Source organism: Phycodurus eques, chromosome 5 (genome assembly GCF_024500275.1).
Source record: "Phycodurus eques isolate BA_2022a chromosome 5, UOR_Pequ_1.1, whole genome shotgun sequence".
NCBI classification, from domain to species: domain Eukaryota; kingdom Metazoa; phylum Chordata; class Actinopteri; order Syngnathiformes; family Syngnathidae; genus Phycodurus; species Phycodurus eques.
The window spans coordinates 30749183-30766725 of NC_084529.1; the positions used below are offsets into that span (position 1 = coordinate 30749183).

At 42.4% G+C, this 17543-nt stretch overlaps 1 protein-coding gene across 2 annotated transcripts; it reads left to right on the top strand.

Moving 5' to 3' along the window:
- Positions 1-3352: 3352 nt before the first annotated feature.
- n4bp1 (nedd4 binding protein 1) lies at positions 3353-16357 on the top strand. 2 transcript variants are annotated; one of them, XM_061676243.1, is made up of 12 exons: positions 3353-3862; positions 5733-5960; positions 6100-6270; positions 7534-8042; positions 8130-8463; positions 10426-10758; positions 10919-11148; positions 12460-12590; positions 12782-12878; positions 13102-13209; positions 13300-13401; positions 14722-16357. In XM_061676243.1, exons 1-12 carry the CDS (start codon positions 3557-3559, stop codon positions 15077-15079), a joined length of 2907 nt encoding a protein of 968 aa, XP_061532227.1. In that variant the 5' UTR covers positions 3353-3556; the 3' UTR covers positions 15080-16357. The 2 variants fall into 2 exon arrangements, with proteins under 2 accessions (XP_061532227.1, XP_061532228.1); XM_061676244.1 differs by having other exon boundaries at positions 10955-11148.
- The last annotated feature ends 1186 nt before the right edge of the window (positions 16358-17543 follow it).

Genomic DNA, 17543 nt, shown 5'->3' on the forward strand with positions numbered 1-17543 from the left:
TTTGGTCTTGGTTCACTTCTTGTAAGTCAAGCTTTCCTGTTTCCCTGTGGAGCGATAGCACAGTGCCTCCCAACAAGCAGTCTGTTCAGACATTTGATGCTTTGTTTAAAACTTCAACTCAAATGGAGGTAGCGTGCATCAATGAATTACTTTCTCGCCAGTGAACCTTCCCTGCTAATAAAAGGGAACGCAGGTTCCTTTCACATACTGCAACACAATGAAGTGAGGAATGACAAAAAATGTATTCTTGTGCGTCTAGACCAAGAAGAAAGCAAGCTCAACGTCACACTGCCATGTTGAAGCTGAGACTACCATCTAGTGGCTCTGGTTGGTAGAAGGTTTGATTGTACACAATTGCAATTATTTTAAACATATTCATTTTTACGCACTTTTAATGGTTGTGTCAATTTGCAGCTGTTGTGTATCCCTTGCCAGTGGGACTCCTGTGATAGAGAGGACTAAATTAAAATTCATATGGCTCTAAGGGCTCTTGATCTGAATATTTCTTATTTATCGTTCATCTGGGTTCGCGGGAGCTGCACTGAAAGTTTATTTTTAGAATATTTAAGCACTTAGAAATATTCCTTTGCAACTAGAATTTGCAATTCCTCTGTCAATGCGGTGACACAGAAGTCATCGAACTAAATTGAGAATTAAAATGTTAACCTTACAACATAAAAACGTATAGACTCAGTACACTAGAACTCAGGGACGCGTACCGCAAGGTATTTAGGCCCCATTACTAAAACAAATTACAATAAAAATCACTTTGTGTCCCTGCACGTCGCTATTATCCAGGCAGGGCCCTGTCAGTCATAGGGCCTTTTTTTTTTTTTAATCATCATCACAATCTCTTTCTTTACAATGTTTCTGGTAGAATCTTAAAGTCGGAATACAGTATGTAAGCCATTCCAGCACAATGGTCAGTGTGCTGGAATGTGCTCAGCTTTTGGTGGCTGGGGCTTGGGGGCAATAATCTGTTCCAAATTAAACCTCACCACTCAAACAAAATTAAATGCAACTTTTAAGATTTTGCAAGTCAATTTTTTAACTTCCATATAGTGGAACTCAATCACTGTTACCAAGAAGTAAAACCGAAAACACTCAACCTCAGGAAATGATAAATGTGATCATTGGCTCGTTTAGTGAGTCGGGAAAAGTTATCCGATTTCACCTTTTTTCCCATTACATTTTCACAAGAAATATGATTACAAATAGTGTATATTTGTTCATCTATCTGTGCCAGCGATATACAGAGAGGCAAAACAATTAAAGGTTCTTCAACTAGGTAACTGAAGGTACAACCTACCTGCATATCCACCCGTTGCCATTCATACAACAGAATAATAACTTTGCGTTCAACAACGGGGTCATCGTGATTTCAATGTACTACTAATATACATTTTGTCACATTTTTGTGCAAATCCTGTACTTCGTTATGCTCTTATATCGAGAATGGCACTGCTACACAGGCATTAAAAGGAAATGGAAGAATATTCTTTTTAATTTATACAGTATTTATACCGTACTATGCAATGGTCTTACGCACAAGCTTTTTTTTCGTTACCCTTTTCTCTGCGATCATTTTGAGTAAAAGAGTAAATAATAGGAGTGATACACGAACAAAATGAGCCCAAGTTTGTAAGAATCGGATAAGGATTAGGTAGCAAAAGTGAAACTCAAATGATGCACAGGTGTCTGAGCTTAAACGCAGCAGCGCAAAATTGATCACACGTGGCTAATGATGTGACGAAACCAATAGAAGACAGTTCAGTGAGCTACAATACAGAGTTGTAAACAAAAATGTCTGTATCTATATATATAGATATATTTTATTTTTTTTTTACCTGTGCTAAACAGGATTTTTTTTTTTTTTTTCAAAAACGTATTGATATTGTCAACCACAAAGTTTTATTTATTATTTCTGCAGCTTTACGATCTGATCGGTGTGTTTTCCTTTTTTTATTTCCCGATGCTGTGTGTGATGACTGTTCGGTGAGGTTTTTCATTTCGACTGACTCAGGGTCTGTTCTGAAGCAATAGTTTGGTCTTGCAGGAAGAGTCAGGAGTTTTGTGAATTTGGCTTCAATTTTTGCATTTGAGTTTGAGAAAAAATGCGTGTCGGTTTCAAGAAATGTGTTTTTACAACTGAGAAAAACTGTAAGGATTTTATGCTACATTTCATGTCGCAAATCGGCCCAAATTTGTGACCAAAACCTTGACTCGTTGTTAGAAGAATGCCTGTATGTTAGTCTTATTAGTTGTAAATTAGATATTTAGGCCATGATCAGATTTTTCAGTAGCGTCCGCTCAAACCATCTCATTTTCTGGGTGAAACTGAGAGTAAACGTATCATCAGAATTACTTCAACCTTCACAGAAAGCAATAATAATAATAGTGGATCATGGACATATAGTCTTCTTAGCGTGTGCTAACGTGTGCTTTTCGATGCAGAAATCGAGGACCATTTTCATCTTTGTCAGAACCACAGAAAATGTCACCCAAGGTGGGGATTTCCCAACAATGTAATCTGAAAAGACCCAAGTATTACTTTGCACAAAACCATGAAAAAAAAAAAAAAAAAGATTTTGGTGAACCTCCACAAAATTCACGTGCCCAAAATCCGGCACACCAAAATGAAAAGAAAATGGCGGCCGTTTAGGGGCGGATTTAGTAACATACCATACATAAGTAATACCTAATTATGCAAAGGAATATTCTTCATAATTGATAGTAAATCATGTTTTTAGTTTTATACAAAAGTATTTTACTTTTGCATATATACACACACATACATATATATATATATATATATATATATATATATATATATATATATATATATACACATACATACATATATATACATACATATATATATATATACACACACACACACACACACTTGTATTTGTAAGGAGTCTTGAGTAGGCTACTTTCTTTTCCACCTCGTATTATGGCAAACAAAAAGTCTTGTGGTACCCAAGACTTACACACAGCACGGTAATATTTTCACACTACACGAGGGTATTATAGTTTTTGGAGCGATTTGACCGAAATCCGTCCCCCGACGCCAAGACAACTCCACTATGACTGGCATACGGGACACTTCTGCACAATCGTTTACATTTGTCAACGCAGTAGTTAGTCTAGACTAAGGTGGCCGCGTTCAGACATCTGCTGCGGAATAAAAACATCCTTCCTTTACCTCAAAAGACCGACGTCTACGCTTTTCTATGTCGTAAGACGAAAGGTCAATGTGATGCTTGCGCAAAGCCACTCGCCACAAGTCAACCGATAAACAGTGGAGTAAACACTCAACTGTCGGCCTTTGATGACGTAGTATGTGGGACTTTCCGCATACGTCATTCGGTGCTTCCGACTTCTTAGCTAACCCGACCGTGGTGTTCTTTATATTAGACGTTATAAAACTCGTTGTGTCGCCTCGTATTACTTCCCGAGCATACCATGTAGACGCCAAAGGGCCCCAGCAACGCCGACAGGTTGGAATATTAAGACGCGCTTGTCCGAGGCGACGCTAACGCCGAGAGACGCTATGTCAACAACGCGGCCCCTTCTCGGTATGAAGCGAGTCACCGAGCTCACGTGCATCGAGCAGCCGACCAGCAGCCTTTCCGCCTCGGCTGCGAGGCAACAGCAAGACACCCCCACGGTGGACGAGTTTACGGTCCTGGAGAATAAGGAAGACGAACTGAAATGTGCCCGACCCCGAGTGGAGCACGTTTTCAAAGTGACGTTCACGATTATCGGGCTGTTAGACCACACGGGACAAGCACACGGTAGCACGCGTCAGATATGGCTACAGCTCAGAGGAAACACTGACGACGTTTCGAAAGCAAAGGTGAGCGCTTCATTTTTCAATAAACCAGCGGGCCAACGTGACCCTTTTATGAACAGGTCATTCAGAGTGCTCAGTGGTTGCTAGCTTGCTCCGTCTGTGTGCAGTAGTTTCCCCGTTCAAGAGCACCGAGTTTGTCACTTTTGCATCTTGTGTCTTGAGCTGTGTATGCGTGCGAGCGTTAAGGGGTCACCCCTTTCAAGTAACGCTTCATAGCTCTCATAAGATGACATTGCTTACTTCCCTGTCAGCTGCCAGGGATAGTTATGGTGAGATGGTTAGACAGTATAGCCGTGTCAATCATGTTCCTTTTAGTTGAGTGGTAAATATCCTTTTTGCCTGCTTTTGAACTTTCCAAATTCACTACCGAGTAGAGCAGTGATTCCCAATCACTGTTCTGGATACAGTCAGGTATGCTGCAGGAAATTATCCAATTGGTCAATTGGTAATTATTTGTTTATATGTTTGTTCATCTATCTATGCCGGTGGCGTTTAGTGACAGGCTGAACAATTCAATTGTCTTCATTTGGTTGGGGGAAGGTACAGTTAAACCAGGGGACTCCAATATGGTGGAGAAAAAAAAATCCACCCTACCTTTACTTACTGGCTTGCAGCTTCCTCTTCTCTTAACAAAAGTCACCATGGAAGTTCCTGATAGTCTCAGAAATGCAATAATTCACGAGCTGTTTTTCGTTTATCCAAACAAGCAACAGCTTTTCGACTTGGTCCAGATGTTTCTCTCAGTCCTTTAGAAGATATTTTGCTCGTTGGTCATCTCAGCAGCAACAAAAATATAAGTTTTTCCCTCTCTAGTGGAAGTTGTGGACTTGTTTCGTCCATACTGTAACTGTACTGTACTTGCGAGCAGTTTTGTAATGCGTATACCATTGATATACACTGCACAAATAGTCTTTTATAAGTCCGCACGGAGTCCCTCCCTCCTGCCATGCTTGCCTGTTGCTTTTCATGGGCCAATATTTAGCTAGCAAAACACAAAAATAAATGTGAAAAAGAGAAACGTATCGATTTGTGAAAAACAATATGAAGTTGGACATGTTGGGATATTCGTGGTCCCCGCAACTCCCCCCGACAGCGCTGATAATATAAGAAATCTGACTTAATTACCCGAACAGAATCAGCAATTTGTTTTAAGAAATATTATCATGTAATAGACCTTCATAGAGTGAGTTTCTAATATGGACGTAATATACAAGTGTCAATTTCCTTTTTTAAAAAACACCTTGTTTTTGTCACACAAGTGTCCAGAAAAGGCGCCTCTGACAGCTACTTTTGTTTAACCCAGTTTTGTATCCGCTTTGTAAATATTTGGCTAAGACTGCCCCCTTTCTTCTGATTGGTTGCCTCTGTGTAGAAGACCCACGTTGGCTCGAGACCGGAGAGGTAGGCGGAGATCTTCGCTAGTGACATCGATAAGCTCGAAAAATTTAAATGACCTGATTTCAGGCCTCTCGGCAGAAAAACGACTGGGACTCGGAAACGCGCGGACGATTTTAATTCATATTTCATGTTTACTGGGGCATCGAAGAGACAATATTACATCCCATATACTAGAAAAAGTCCAGGACAGCAACTTCTTGTGTGTTTTCGTGTTGCAATTGCGTATCATGGTTGGAGTTTCTTTTGTCCATTTCTGTGTTCCGGATTTACAGGGAATCCAAAATTACCCCAAACGTCAAATTTAAAAAGCAGAAGTCGCACGCTGCTGCTGCTGCAGCAACTGTTTGCTTGAGTAGTCATTGTGATTGGGTTTTATATATATATATATATATATATATATATATATATATATATAGTGAGGGGGGGGGGGGAGCATGATATTTCTCCTATAATGTTGCTTTTTCATGTTTTACAGGAGTATGTCAGGGGACTGTGTGACCCAGAGCTGCAGAAAGAAGAGCGCTACCCAGTGGACATGCACTGTATTTTTGCCGGAGCCCGGGGACTCTTCCTGGATAAACTCATACGGGATACAAGCGCTGAGGTTTTGGTTCCTGAGCCAGGACGCCTGCGCTTGTTGGGCCGCGCTGAGCCTGTTGTGATGGCACAAAGCAGGGTTCAGCAGTTCGTGGCACTTTTCCAGGTGAGGTTGATATCCAACAATTTACAGGGGATATAAAATAGATCAAGGTTTATCCACCACCCCTTTGGATAACCAAAACACTTTTAACGAGCAAGATTATTTTATGTCAGAATTTTGCCTCCCTGTCCTTTTTATGCAGGAAAAGCGAAGTCTACTGAGTGACAGAGAGCAGGTAGTGAAACGAGCATTCAAATCCTTTGTGGAGGAAAGGGATGATAAGTACACCATGGAGCTTCTTCTACTACCCAGTGCGCTGAAAGAAGAGTTACTGGGACTGGTTCACAGTCCTACCAGCTCACACACACCACTGGTTTGTGTTTTCAAATCATATCCCGGGTACTTAAAGACTGAGAATCGTTGTCTTCTAATCAACTTCCACATAAATACAGGATTACAGGATTTACTGTACAATAATCGACTATAGGGACTATAGGGATAGAAGTGTGTGTGGGGGGGGCACACCTTTCTTAATTGATTATTCAAACAGGGGTTTTAAAGTTTATTTCAGACTCTTAAGTCTTCAACTGTACAAGACAGTTTGTAGAATTCCCTGCTTCCATTATGCAGTTTGTGGAAGGCCCTTTTCTGTTCTATCTTGAGTGCGCATGTTTTATTTACCTCTTGTTCTTATCATTTAAGGAGACAGTGTTTGTAACAGACAAACCGCTTTAGATTCGGGCCGCCGCACACCAAGTGACGTGACTGAACACACAAGAAGTGAAAATGGCAGCTTTTGTGTAATGCAGGGGGGAAAAAATGCTGTTATGAAGAGGAAATGTACCTATCAAGTCTGTGTGTGACATTCTTTACAGTAGGGACTTTCAAAGTGTGACACAATCAGACTCCCCTAAAAAAACACAAGACGGCTAGGGCCTCCCTATTGCCCCCTCCAAATTGATTTCCTGGGGCGTGTTTTGTGGCGTTTTCTAGCTGTTGGTTTCTCTGTAGAAACTAACATTTGATTTAATTTGCCTTTAATTTAACAAAATTACAACGCAACCTGTCAAGAAGTACAATCAGGCCTTCAAAATACAAGCATACTATTAAAATAATATGGTTACACCACACTTAAAACACAGTCCCTGTGGACCTCAGAAATGGAAGACCAGCTCCTGGAGCTTTGGGAAGCCCGAGAGTGCTTCCTTAACGTCTCCGCCAAGTGTTTCCTCGGGTTTTAGTTTATGATTTTTCCTTTTAAAAATTAATCCCGAGACCACCATCATTGCATCCTCTCATGTGTCCTCTGCAAAGTTACGTCTTGTGTCATACGGTTGTTGCTATTTCTCTTCTTCGTTTTTGTTTGATCGCGCGAGATTTCTTTCTTGGAGGACCGAATTCTACATCCGTGGTGGAACAGAATTTTTCATGTATAGTAAGCGAGCAGAATTTCCCATCTTAATTTCTGTTAAAAGTGTGAACAATAAACAACAAAATTACGAGTAAACATTTGGACACAATTTGTCCAATATGTCTTGACAGCATACATCTTATGCATTGATCATGTTGTGCCTTTAAGATCAAGCTAAGCCCAAATCTGACATTGTGTTGTGTATCTTTGGCTCTCCTGAACCAGAACCTGCATCCCAGCATGGCGGAGTTTGAGCAAGACCGCTCACAGAGTAGCACCCCTGTGACAGAGCTTTCTAATCGCATCCTTGACACCAGCTTTGAGGACAGAGGGACACGGACGACATCTTTTGGCGATAGCGCCGGAAAAGCAGTAGGCGGCATCTGTTTGGGTCCCGAGGCCATCCTGCTGAATGGCATCAGGCCATCGCACAAGCGGCGCTCTTCTGAGAGCGAAACTCGGGACACTAAGAGACAGTACTCTCTAGAGCGGAGAGATGAGTCCCCAGAGAGGTCGAGGGATAGGGAGCGACACCGGGACAGAGAAGGCCACGGGGCCGGTAGTGGTTATCGAGCCAAAAACACATCTGCTTCGTGCACAATCTCCTCATCCTCTTCCACTAAAGCAAACACAGTTGCTGGTCCAATCCTGCTGGACCCTTGTGAGGGTATCGCAGACGAAAGCGAGGCAGTCAGCCCAGAAACCAACCTCCGTTGTTTGGTCAATTTCTTCAGGTGAACATCACAGTAATAAAAATCATGATAATGCAGTTTCATTTCAATTTTAATGAACACATTTTTTTTCAACCAAATTTCCTTTAGAACCATGGGTTATCAGCAGGATGTGGTCGAGCGTGTCATCAAGGATACGGGACAAACAGAAGACACCTTCCTTATTCTTGAAAAAATTGTGGCAGAAACAAACAGTTGTGAGGAGGAAACAAAAAGAGGAATAAAAGAAACCAAACTGAACAATGTGCGCTCCTCCGACTTTCCCGCGGCTTCCTCAACGACCTCCTCTCTAGCCATCGAGGGGGAAAGGGAGCGGGATCCAGGGCGGTCCAAAGAAAATATTAAGCCCAACCATCACGGAGCCAGTAGTAATGGATTTGGCCACCGGAGGCATTGCAGTGGCAGCGAAACCAACACTCAACAGGTAACGTACGCCCATCTTAAGCCGCAATGTTACGGTTCGAGTCGGTTAGCCAAAGTATGGGGTGGAAAGGAAAAGCAAAGCTAAGACGAGACTCGCGCACGAACCAGTCAACTCAGTTCATCTTAATGAGAGCCGACTTGGGGCGCCAGTGTGCGTACACGCAGAGGATACATTTTATTGACAATACAAATTGAGAAAAATATATTAATGATGGTGTCAGTTCATGGAACTGTTGCTGACTTGCTGTTCATACAATGACTCTGCATAGCAGCAAATTCAGTCCATTCTGAGAGAATCTTCTCCAAAACCGGGCAGATCACAGCCAGACAGAAGAAACCGGACAAGCTCCTCAAAGCTTGAGGCACTTGGTGTTTCAGACAAGTTAAGGGGACGCTGATTTTTTTGTACATAATTTAACTTACTTTTGTGTTTTGTAGTGATTGTTTTTTCACTTGAGAATTTAGTAGCAAAAGCCCAAAATAGTTAAGTTGAATTGTAAATACGTTTGTTCTTGCATTTTATATATATTACATAGGACTATGCAAGAGCAGGAATCACGTCCATGGTGCCCGCAGTCACCATGTAGCCCTCAAGGAACACATAAGTAGCCAGCGGGTCTCTTCAAAAAATAGCTCACCACTGATGCAACAGTGTGATTGTGATTTACGAAGTGCTAATATTTATTTATTTGTGTAAACTCCACATGGAAATGATATTTAATGTACCAAATACGGGAAGTCCTCGAGTTCCGTTCCTAGGCTGGTGACGTAACCCACATTTCGGCGTAAGTCAGATTTCACCGTTAGTCGAAATTTACGTCGAAATACTTCTGTTACGGGTATTGGCCCACGTGATTGTGACAGCAAGCTCGGTGTGTGTGGGCGTGTGCGTCGATCCGTGAGTGAGACAGGACTGCGCAGGCGTCATCCGGCGAGACTGAAGGAGGAAGGAGTGCGCGCAGGTGCGAGTGTGTACAGTGGCAAGTGTAGTGACGGCGACCGGGGAAGAGTATTGATTAGCCGTTGAATGTGCAGACGAGCTAAAAAAAGCCATTAAAGCAGCAAATCGGTGCTTCGTGCCTTTATTGTTGCCGCCACCCAGCTCGGCTGTGCAACGAGAGAAGGGAGTTAACCCCGAGGAGGACGACCTCGGCCCTGGAGAAGGCGTCTCCCGACCGCGGTCAGGTGACTGTAGCAGGAAAGGTTAACACTTCGTATAAAGAAACTAAAATCCATTAAAATAAAAAAAATAAGATGCTGTACATACCATTACTGCTGAGAGTGTGTAAAAGGGAGGGCGAAAAAGGCAAAGATACTCGCGGCACACAAACAGGCTAGCTAAGCAGAAACACTATGGTGCTGGGGACAAAACGGCGGACGAGGCACGGGCATCGTAAAGTCGAAACGTCATAGGTGGAGTATGTCGTAACTCGAGGACTTCCTGTATCCTACGTTTTTGTTTAAAAATAAAATAGATTGTGTTAAATTGGGGGGTGGGGGGATGTTTTTAATTTAAATACTGTGGTATTTTTGCTCAAGGCTATCATACCGTCAGAATCTGATAACGTCCCAAGCCTATTACATAGTGGTTGGCACATTGGCCTCATAATTCGCATGCTCAGCGTTTGAATTTTGGCTCTGTGCTTGTGTGAGATTTCCGCAGGTACTCTGGCTTACTCCCACATTCCAAAAGCAGCCATTTTACGTTAATTAAAGACTCCAAATTGTCCGTAGGTGTGAGTGTGAATGTTGAGGTGCCCTGTGATTGGCTGCTGACCAGTCCATAGTCTACACCGCCTCTCACTCAAAATCAGCTTGGACAGGTTCTAACCAGAGACTCTAGGACAGCCGATAGCAAATGGATGGTGCCAAACCATTCTAGTTGGTAGTCTCTTCATATTTGCATTATGTCATGTATTTTGTTTTTCATGGTGCTACTTTGGTGAAAAAAAAAAAAAAACAGGCTATTACCATCAAGAGGAGCTCTAGTGCCCAAGGAGGAGCGGGGAACTACGAGGTGATTACCATTGACGATGACGACGACGTCGGCGTAACAAACAGCAAAACAGCCGATACTCGGACATCAAGGATGACGATGGCACACGCTGACACCCAGACCGGATCCAGAACAGACTACTTGGCACGGGGAGGTGGGAGCGTTTCACATCGGGATCACCTGTCGAGAGGTGGGACTCGGACTTTGGGTGGATCAGTGAAAGTTGAGAGTGTGACTGCACTGCGCAGTACACCCCAGTGGCTGACGGCCAGCACCGCCTGTGTGGCTTCCGCACCCAATGTAGGTATTACATTAATATGGAGGTTTTCTCGTTTTGACAGCTTTACTCCACTTGTTTTATGTCATGGTACATTTTAAGACGCATTTCATGTTTACTATCACCTTTCTCATTCACAATATTTTACTGAAATGATGTAAAGGACTTGATTGTACCCCTCAGTCGGCCCTGACCACAAGCCGTTCCTCTGCCTACCAGACCCTCGGCCACTTCGGCTTTCACGGCAGCGGAGCCAGGAGTCCTCCATCAAGCAACCCACCCGCGCCCCCTGTGACTGGTTTGGCCCGTTTTCACCAATCATTGAAGACTCCGTATAGACTGAAGCTACCCAATGAGCCGGGACGACCGGAACTCCGCCACATCATCATAGATGGCAGCAATGTGGCAATGGCGTAAGTTTGAATCAGAATCAAAATCTGAATCATCTTTATTTGCCAAGTATGTGTATATATATAGGCCAGGGGTGGCCAACTAGTCAGAGACGAAGAGCCACTTTTTTTTCCCTGTGTTACTGCAAAGAGCCACATCATACACATGAACATCATCTTTTAATCATGTATGCACGCATACACAGACCTCTGCTCAGCCAGATCTAATGAAAATAACCACACCAACATGATAATATCAGTAATTTTCAACAGTTAACATTGTGTGCACTGTCTCACACACACAAACTCTCCGTTCATTTTTGACGCAAGTCATGTGACAGCTCCTGAAGAGCCGCTTGAAACTAGTTAAAGAGCCGCATGAGGCTCGCGAGCCGTGGGTTGGCCACCCCTGCAATAGACGAAGAAAAACAACAGCTTTCGCGTATTGTAGTATTTGTCTGGCGCTGTCTGCCCAAACGCGGATATTTCAGCTCACTTATAACTTGAGAAAACACCGTGCAGTAAATTGTAAATGTTTTTGTGGAACAATTGCGCTTAAACAAGATTTGGCACAGAGGTATAGACAGTCATTAATGACTTAGCAGGCAATATACTGCAATCAAGTTTCTAGTTGCTAAAGAAAAACTGCCAAGTAGCAACCTAAATGACACAAGTAGATCAAAGCAACCTGTTTTGAGTCAAAATTTGTACTGCTTTTCAAAAGTATATACTGTAAACTGAAATAATGATGATCTCGTCTTAAGGGGCAGACATTTTTCACACCATTTTAATTCAAATGTGGTACATATTTCAATCTTTTTTTTTTTTAATTTGTACATATCTTTTAATAAATATTTGTTTAAATTATTTGTAATAACGTTAGGTATTCTCTGTAGTGACGTAGCCAATATTTGAGGAAATGCGGTCCTTAGATTTGTATACACATACGAAGGAGGACTGCATTAGATTTGTCTTAGAGAAGGGATGAAGGGGCATGTGGTGTTTTTTGTTATTGCACACTGGGCAGCACGGTGTGGTAGGAGTTTGCAGGTTTGCCTCAGTTCTGAGGTTCAAATCTCAGCAAGCCTCCCTGTGTGGCGTGTGTGCATGTGCTCCACATGCCTGCACTCGTGCTCCCTCCCACATGGTTGTTTGCCTGTGCCCTGTGATTGGCTGGCAAGCATTCCAGGGTCCATCTGGTTCCCGCCCAACGTCAGCTAGGATAGGCTCCAGCTCACCAGCTGACCTGAATAAGGGACAGCGTCGTTAAAAAAAAAAATAGAAACTGCACATTTTGTTCCTTGTTGTCACCAGTTTGTCTTTTTGTCTCTTTAGTCACGGCCTAAATCGGTTCTTCTCCTGTCGAGGGATAGCGCTCGCAGTGGAGACATTTTGGAGGCGGGGCCACAGGGAGATCACTGTATTTGTTCCTCAGTGGCGCCAGAAGAGAGACCCATTCACAACAGGTACTCACGGCATGTGTCGCGTTTATGAATGACAAGAAAACAACCTTGACGCTAATGAATGAATCGGGGCTTTTGAAGTGAATTAAAGATCCGAACACAGATTCAGGATCCAGTGCTGTTTTTTTTGTCTTTTGTTTTGTTTTTGTCTGGTTATCTGTTTTCTGATTCCATATGTCCATTTATTTCTGCAGAACAACATTTCTTAAATCAACTAGAAGACTTGCGGCTGCTCTCTTTCACCCCCTCCAGAGAAGTCTGTGGCAAAAGGATAGCCTCGCATGACGACAGGTGCACACATACTACGCACGTACACCGTTTGAATTGTGGTCATACATTTAATATGGAAGGCACTTTTTCCACATGAAGGAGCAGGAAATAAAGTTTTGAGCATGCATATACAGTTACAGTCTCAACACGTATAGAACAGTATGAGCAATAAAAGATGAAAATAGCTATTAGAATAAAATGACCAAGGAACTCCGGATTGTCTAACACATGCACTCTCCTTTAGATTCCTGCTCCACTTAGCGGAAAAAACAGACGGTGTCATTGTAACAAACGACAACCTGCGAGACTTTGTCAACTCTTCAGACACGTGGCGCAGAATCATTCAGGAGAGGTCATTGGTCATTTGCTCAAACCTCGCATGACACAAGCAGATGTTATTTGACTCAAAAATTCAAATCTCTTTTTTTCCCCCCACTAACAGGTTACTCCAGTTTACTTTTGTGGAAGACCACTTCATGATCCCTGATGACCCTTTGGGGAAAAACGGACCTCATCTGGACATCTTCCTTCGTAAAATCAACAGGTATTTGCTTCCTTAATTGGGACGCCTAAACAAAGTGTTAACATTGTGATGGAGCCCACAAATGACAAGGAGAAAATTGTTATGTGTGGTGTACGCCAGCTGACCACACACATTACAAATAAATAACAGTAGAAGACATAGAACTCTTGGCTAATTTTTCATTAATATAATGGTGACGGACTTTTGAGACAGGTTCTACAACACTCAACACAAGCTGTTGCTCCTCTGCTTGAACTTCATGTCGCTTCGTTATTGCCTATCGTTCCGTTTCACGTCACAGTCACGGAGTCTGCGGCTCGGGTAATCTCGGGGTTGACCGCCAGTGATGCCAAAAAAAAACGCCATTTTGAGTTACGGGCAAAGTACCGCGTTACTTTCCCCAGCAAAGTAGTCAGACTACAGTTACTTCTTCAAACCATCATTAGTTGCTTTTGCATCATTAATGTCTCTCACTAAATACTAATTGGTAGTTAGTGATTCGAACAAAGAGCGAAGAAGAAAGCGATTGGGAAGTGATCGTTTATTACACAAAGCACAGTGCAGTACCATAAAAGTGCAAAGAAATGCACAATTTCACTATCGCAACACTATTTTCTTGAGCAAAAAGTGTATTTGATTGTTGTTACTTTTTATTTACACATTAAGAATCCAGTTTTACTGGCGTGTTGAATGTGAAATGCATTGTGGGTTAATTATTCATAGCAAAGTGTGCGGTCTTAAATCGGTCACAGAGGGTAAGTACGGACTCACTGAAGAACTTACAATACTTGGCTTAAATAATATTTACAATGAAAAGTGAGAACTTCCAACTGGTTGAATGTGCTGCACGGGTGACGTCACGCAGTCAGGGGAAAAAAAGTTTTCTCGCTCTTCACATCCAAATTACTGTGGTGTGCGTGCGTGCGTCTCACTTTCACGTTTACGTACATGCGCGCACAGTTGTTACTTTTTCAAGGTAACTGTGGCAACACTGTTGACCGCACACATAAGGATTTGCGGTCATAAATATGAACTACACAGTAATCCCCCGCAAAGAGCGGAGGATTGATCAAGTAATTATTTGTTTTAAAAATGGTTTAAGTTGAACGTTACATCACCCAATTCTTTCATAAAAAGGTTTTATTTGATATCACAGTAATACCTGCATAGCATATTTTGATCTACATCGTATGGAATTTGGTTTTAGCGTGTTTCAAAAATCCATGGGGAGGTGCCCCCCCCTTGCATTTTTCTGTATGTGACCTGCTGTTAAAAGAAGAAAAAAAAAGTTCGGACATCATTATTTACACCTTTTCTCCTTCCCTTACCGTGCCCGTCCAGGCATCTTCCTTTGGCCCCTCCCCCTCTGAGGCCCCCCGACCTGCGTCCATCCAACAACCAGCAGCATCCAGTCTACGTGCAGGCCATCCACTCCACTCCGCGGACCCCAGCCGTCGCACCCCAGCCTCCGTCGTCCCTCGTGCCCCAACCCAGTGCGCAGTGGCCCCACCCGGGCCGACGCCGCACCGCCTCTCCCTCGCCGTCGCCCCCTTCCCAGCGCTCACCGGGGGAGACGTCCGAGCTGAAGAGGCAGCTGTGCGTGATTTTCCCGGACCAGAAGCAACAGATTGATCGCATCCTCAGCGACAACCCGTACATGAGAGACTTAAACGCCCTGTCAGGGCTGCTTCTGGGATGATTCACTGGCCCAACAACCAGACTTCATACACGCACACTTTAGAACGCATAACACAAAATGACAGTTGTTTTTAAGCACATTCAAAAAAAAAAAACTTACAGTACAGTCTATCATTTGAAAACAGGGCAGTTGTGAAGAAAACATACATTTTTGTATATATTCAAAATACATAATAGAGTTGCCAAAAATAAAACAACATAGTTTGCAAATAATGGGCCCATTAGCATCACTTCAAAATGTATATGTGGACATCATACTTTATACACTACAAGGACACCTTCAAATTCATGGAAATAACCACCGACATTCTCTTTTCCATTTGCTTATATGGGTTTGGTTTGCAGCCTTAACATTGGGAAGGATGTGGCCGTCAACGTTTGCCGCTTTTATTCTTTAACCCTCTCGTATCTTGCCAATGTTTTTGATATGAGTGTTCAAAATTCAAGCTCTGAATCTAAAGTTGTTGCACTCTGGTCAAATGTGTTCCTAGGATCACTTTTTTTTTTAGGATTCTGAGGTTAACGGTGTTGGTTGTTTTGGAGCCACTTAACACATTCGCTGCCATTGACTGCTTTAGAAGTCAAATATCTGTTAACTGGGAAGGCTCGCAGTGAATGGGTGTTAACTGCTTTAGTCACTCCATCTTGTTTTTAAACACTACGCTCAGTTGTGTAGCTAGCTTTTGTTGGATTATGTTAAAAAAATTGCAGTCACAAAGCAGAACTGCATAGTTTGTTTTCAATGTACTTTTGTAACAATGAAAGATGTACATAGGTTCTCTTTATTCATGTTAAAATGCTAAATTGCAGGCATTTGAGCAATTGCTCCTTGTGTTTCTTTCACCCTCCAAGCAGAATGTGGACAGGAAGTTTCCCCTGCATGCATATGTGATCTGTGCATCAGTTGTGTAACATACCAACGCAAATATGTATAAAAACAAATGTGTTGTTCACCATGTAGTTGTAAGCATTGCTGAAGGATTTTCTTTTGCTGTATTATATTTTTCTTGTGTATTTTATTGTTTTGTAAATCTGATTATTTTTGGATGTGGTTTTATGTATGCGAAGAAGCTAAATAAATGCCACAGTCCACAGTTAGCTTCTGAGCTACTCCACTTTTCTTTTTTTGAAGGGTGCTGTGATGGCTAAGGTACAGGTCCAACCTCTTGCAGCGGTAGCTTCAATTTCTTGAGCTTTATTGATTGTACAGAATGCCAACAGGAGAATGTAAATAATCATTTCCTTGCAGGATCAATAAAGAATATTGCTATCATATGTATGACTACAGTGAGCTGGTCAGCTTCTGTCTGAATGCACATAACTGCTCCTAAAAATTAAGGAACTCCTAAATCATACATCCGATTTATTTCTTTATTTTTGCGGAAGGTTGACCTTTTTCTTTTTTCTTGATTAATGTAATTTGTGGAAAACAAAACAATTTCCTCATGTATGGCCTCCACGTCTGTATGCACTCCCTGCAACCTCGGGTCGCTCTTTTGATGAGAGGGTGCAAAAATAAAATGCACTGTGCATGCGTTATTTACATTCGCACTTGAAAAGTGGGAGCAAATTGTGTTTACACTAAGGGCTAATAGAGCATTACAAGAATTTGGCAAGTTATGTCATTTATACTGGGTTTGAACTTGTTCCTGCAGCACCGTGGAATGAGTACTGTATTTCTATTACTGACATTTGTTTTTTAACAAAATAAGTTCATAAATAATAATGATTCCAAATTTTATGGAAAAACAAAATCGGTCTCAAATTTTTATCACACATGACGGCACACCCTGCGATTGACTGGCGACCAGTTCAGGGTGTACCCCGCCCCCTGACCGATGATAGCTGGGATAGGCTCCGGCACGTCCGCGACCCGAGTGAGGAGAAGCGGCTCAGAAAATGGTCAGAAAAGTCAGCGAATCTTTTGAGGCTTACACTCAGCGTGCAAAGTTTGAGTGTTGAACTCCGAAAACGTGGCGGGGTTGCGACACCCACATCCCGAATTCAAGGCAACGACAGCTACTGCTGAAAAAAATTCAATAATTCCACACACAATTAGAATCCAGTTGCCTTGATTCAGATTACCATGACCTGGATGACAGACAGTCTCCAGAGCCATGAATAAAAAAAACTACATTTGTATTTATATTGTGACAGTAAGTTAAAATTAACTCAGCTATTATGCTATTAGGCAAACAATATTCAAAGAGGCAAAGAAACTATTTACAACTAAAATAGTAACAAAATGTCTCTTCCTTAAGGTGAATAAAGATCAATCCATCCATCTTCTTTACCGCTTATCCTCACTAGCGTCACGGGCGTGCTGGAGCCTATCCCAGCTATCTTAGGGCGAGAAGGCGGGGTACACCCTGAACTGGTCACCAGCCAATCGCAGGGCACATAGAAACAAACAACCATTCACAGTCACATTCACATTCATACCTACCATGCATGTTTTTGGGATG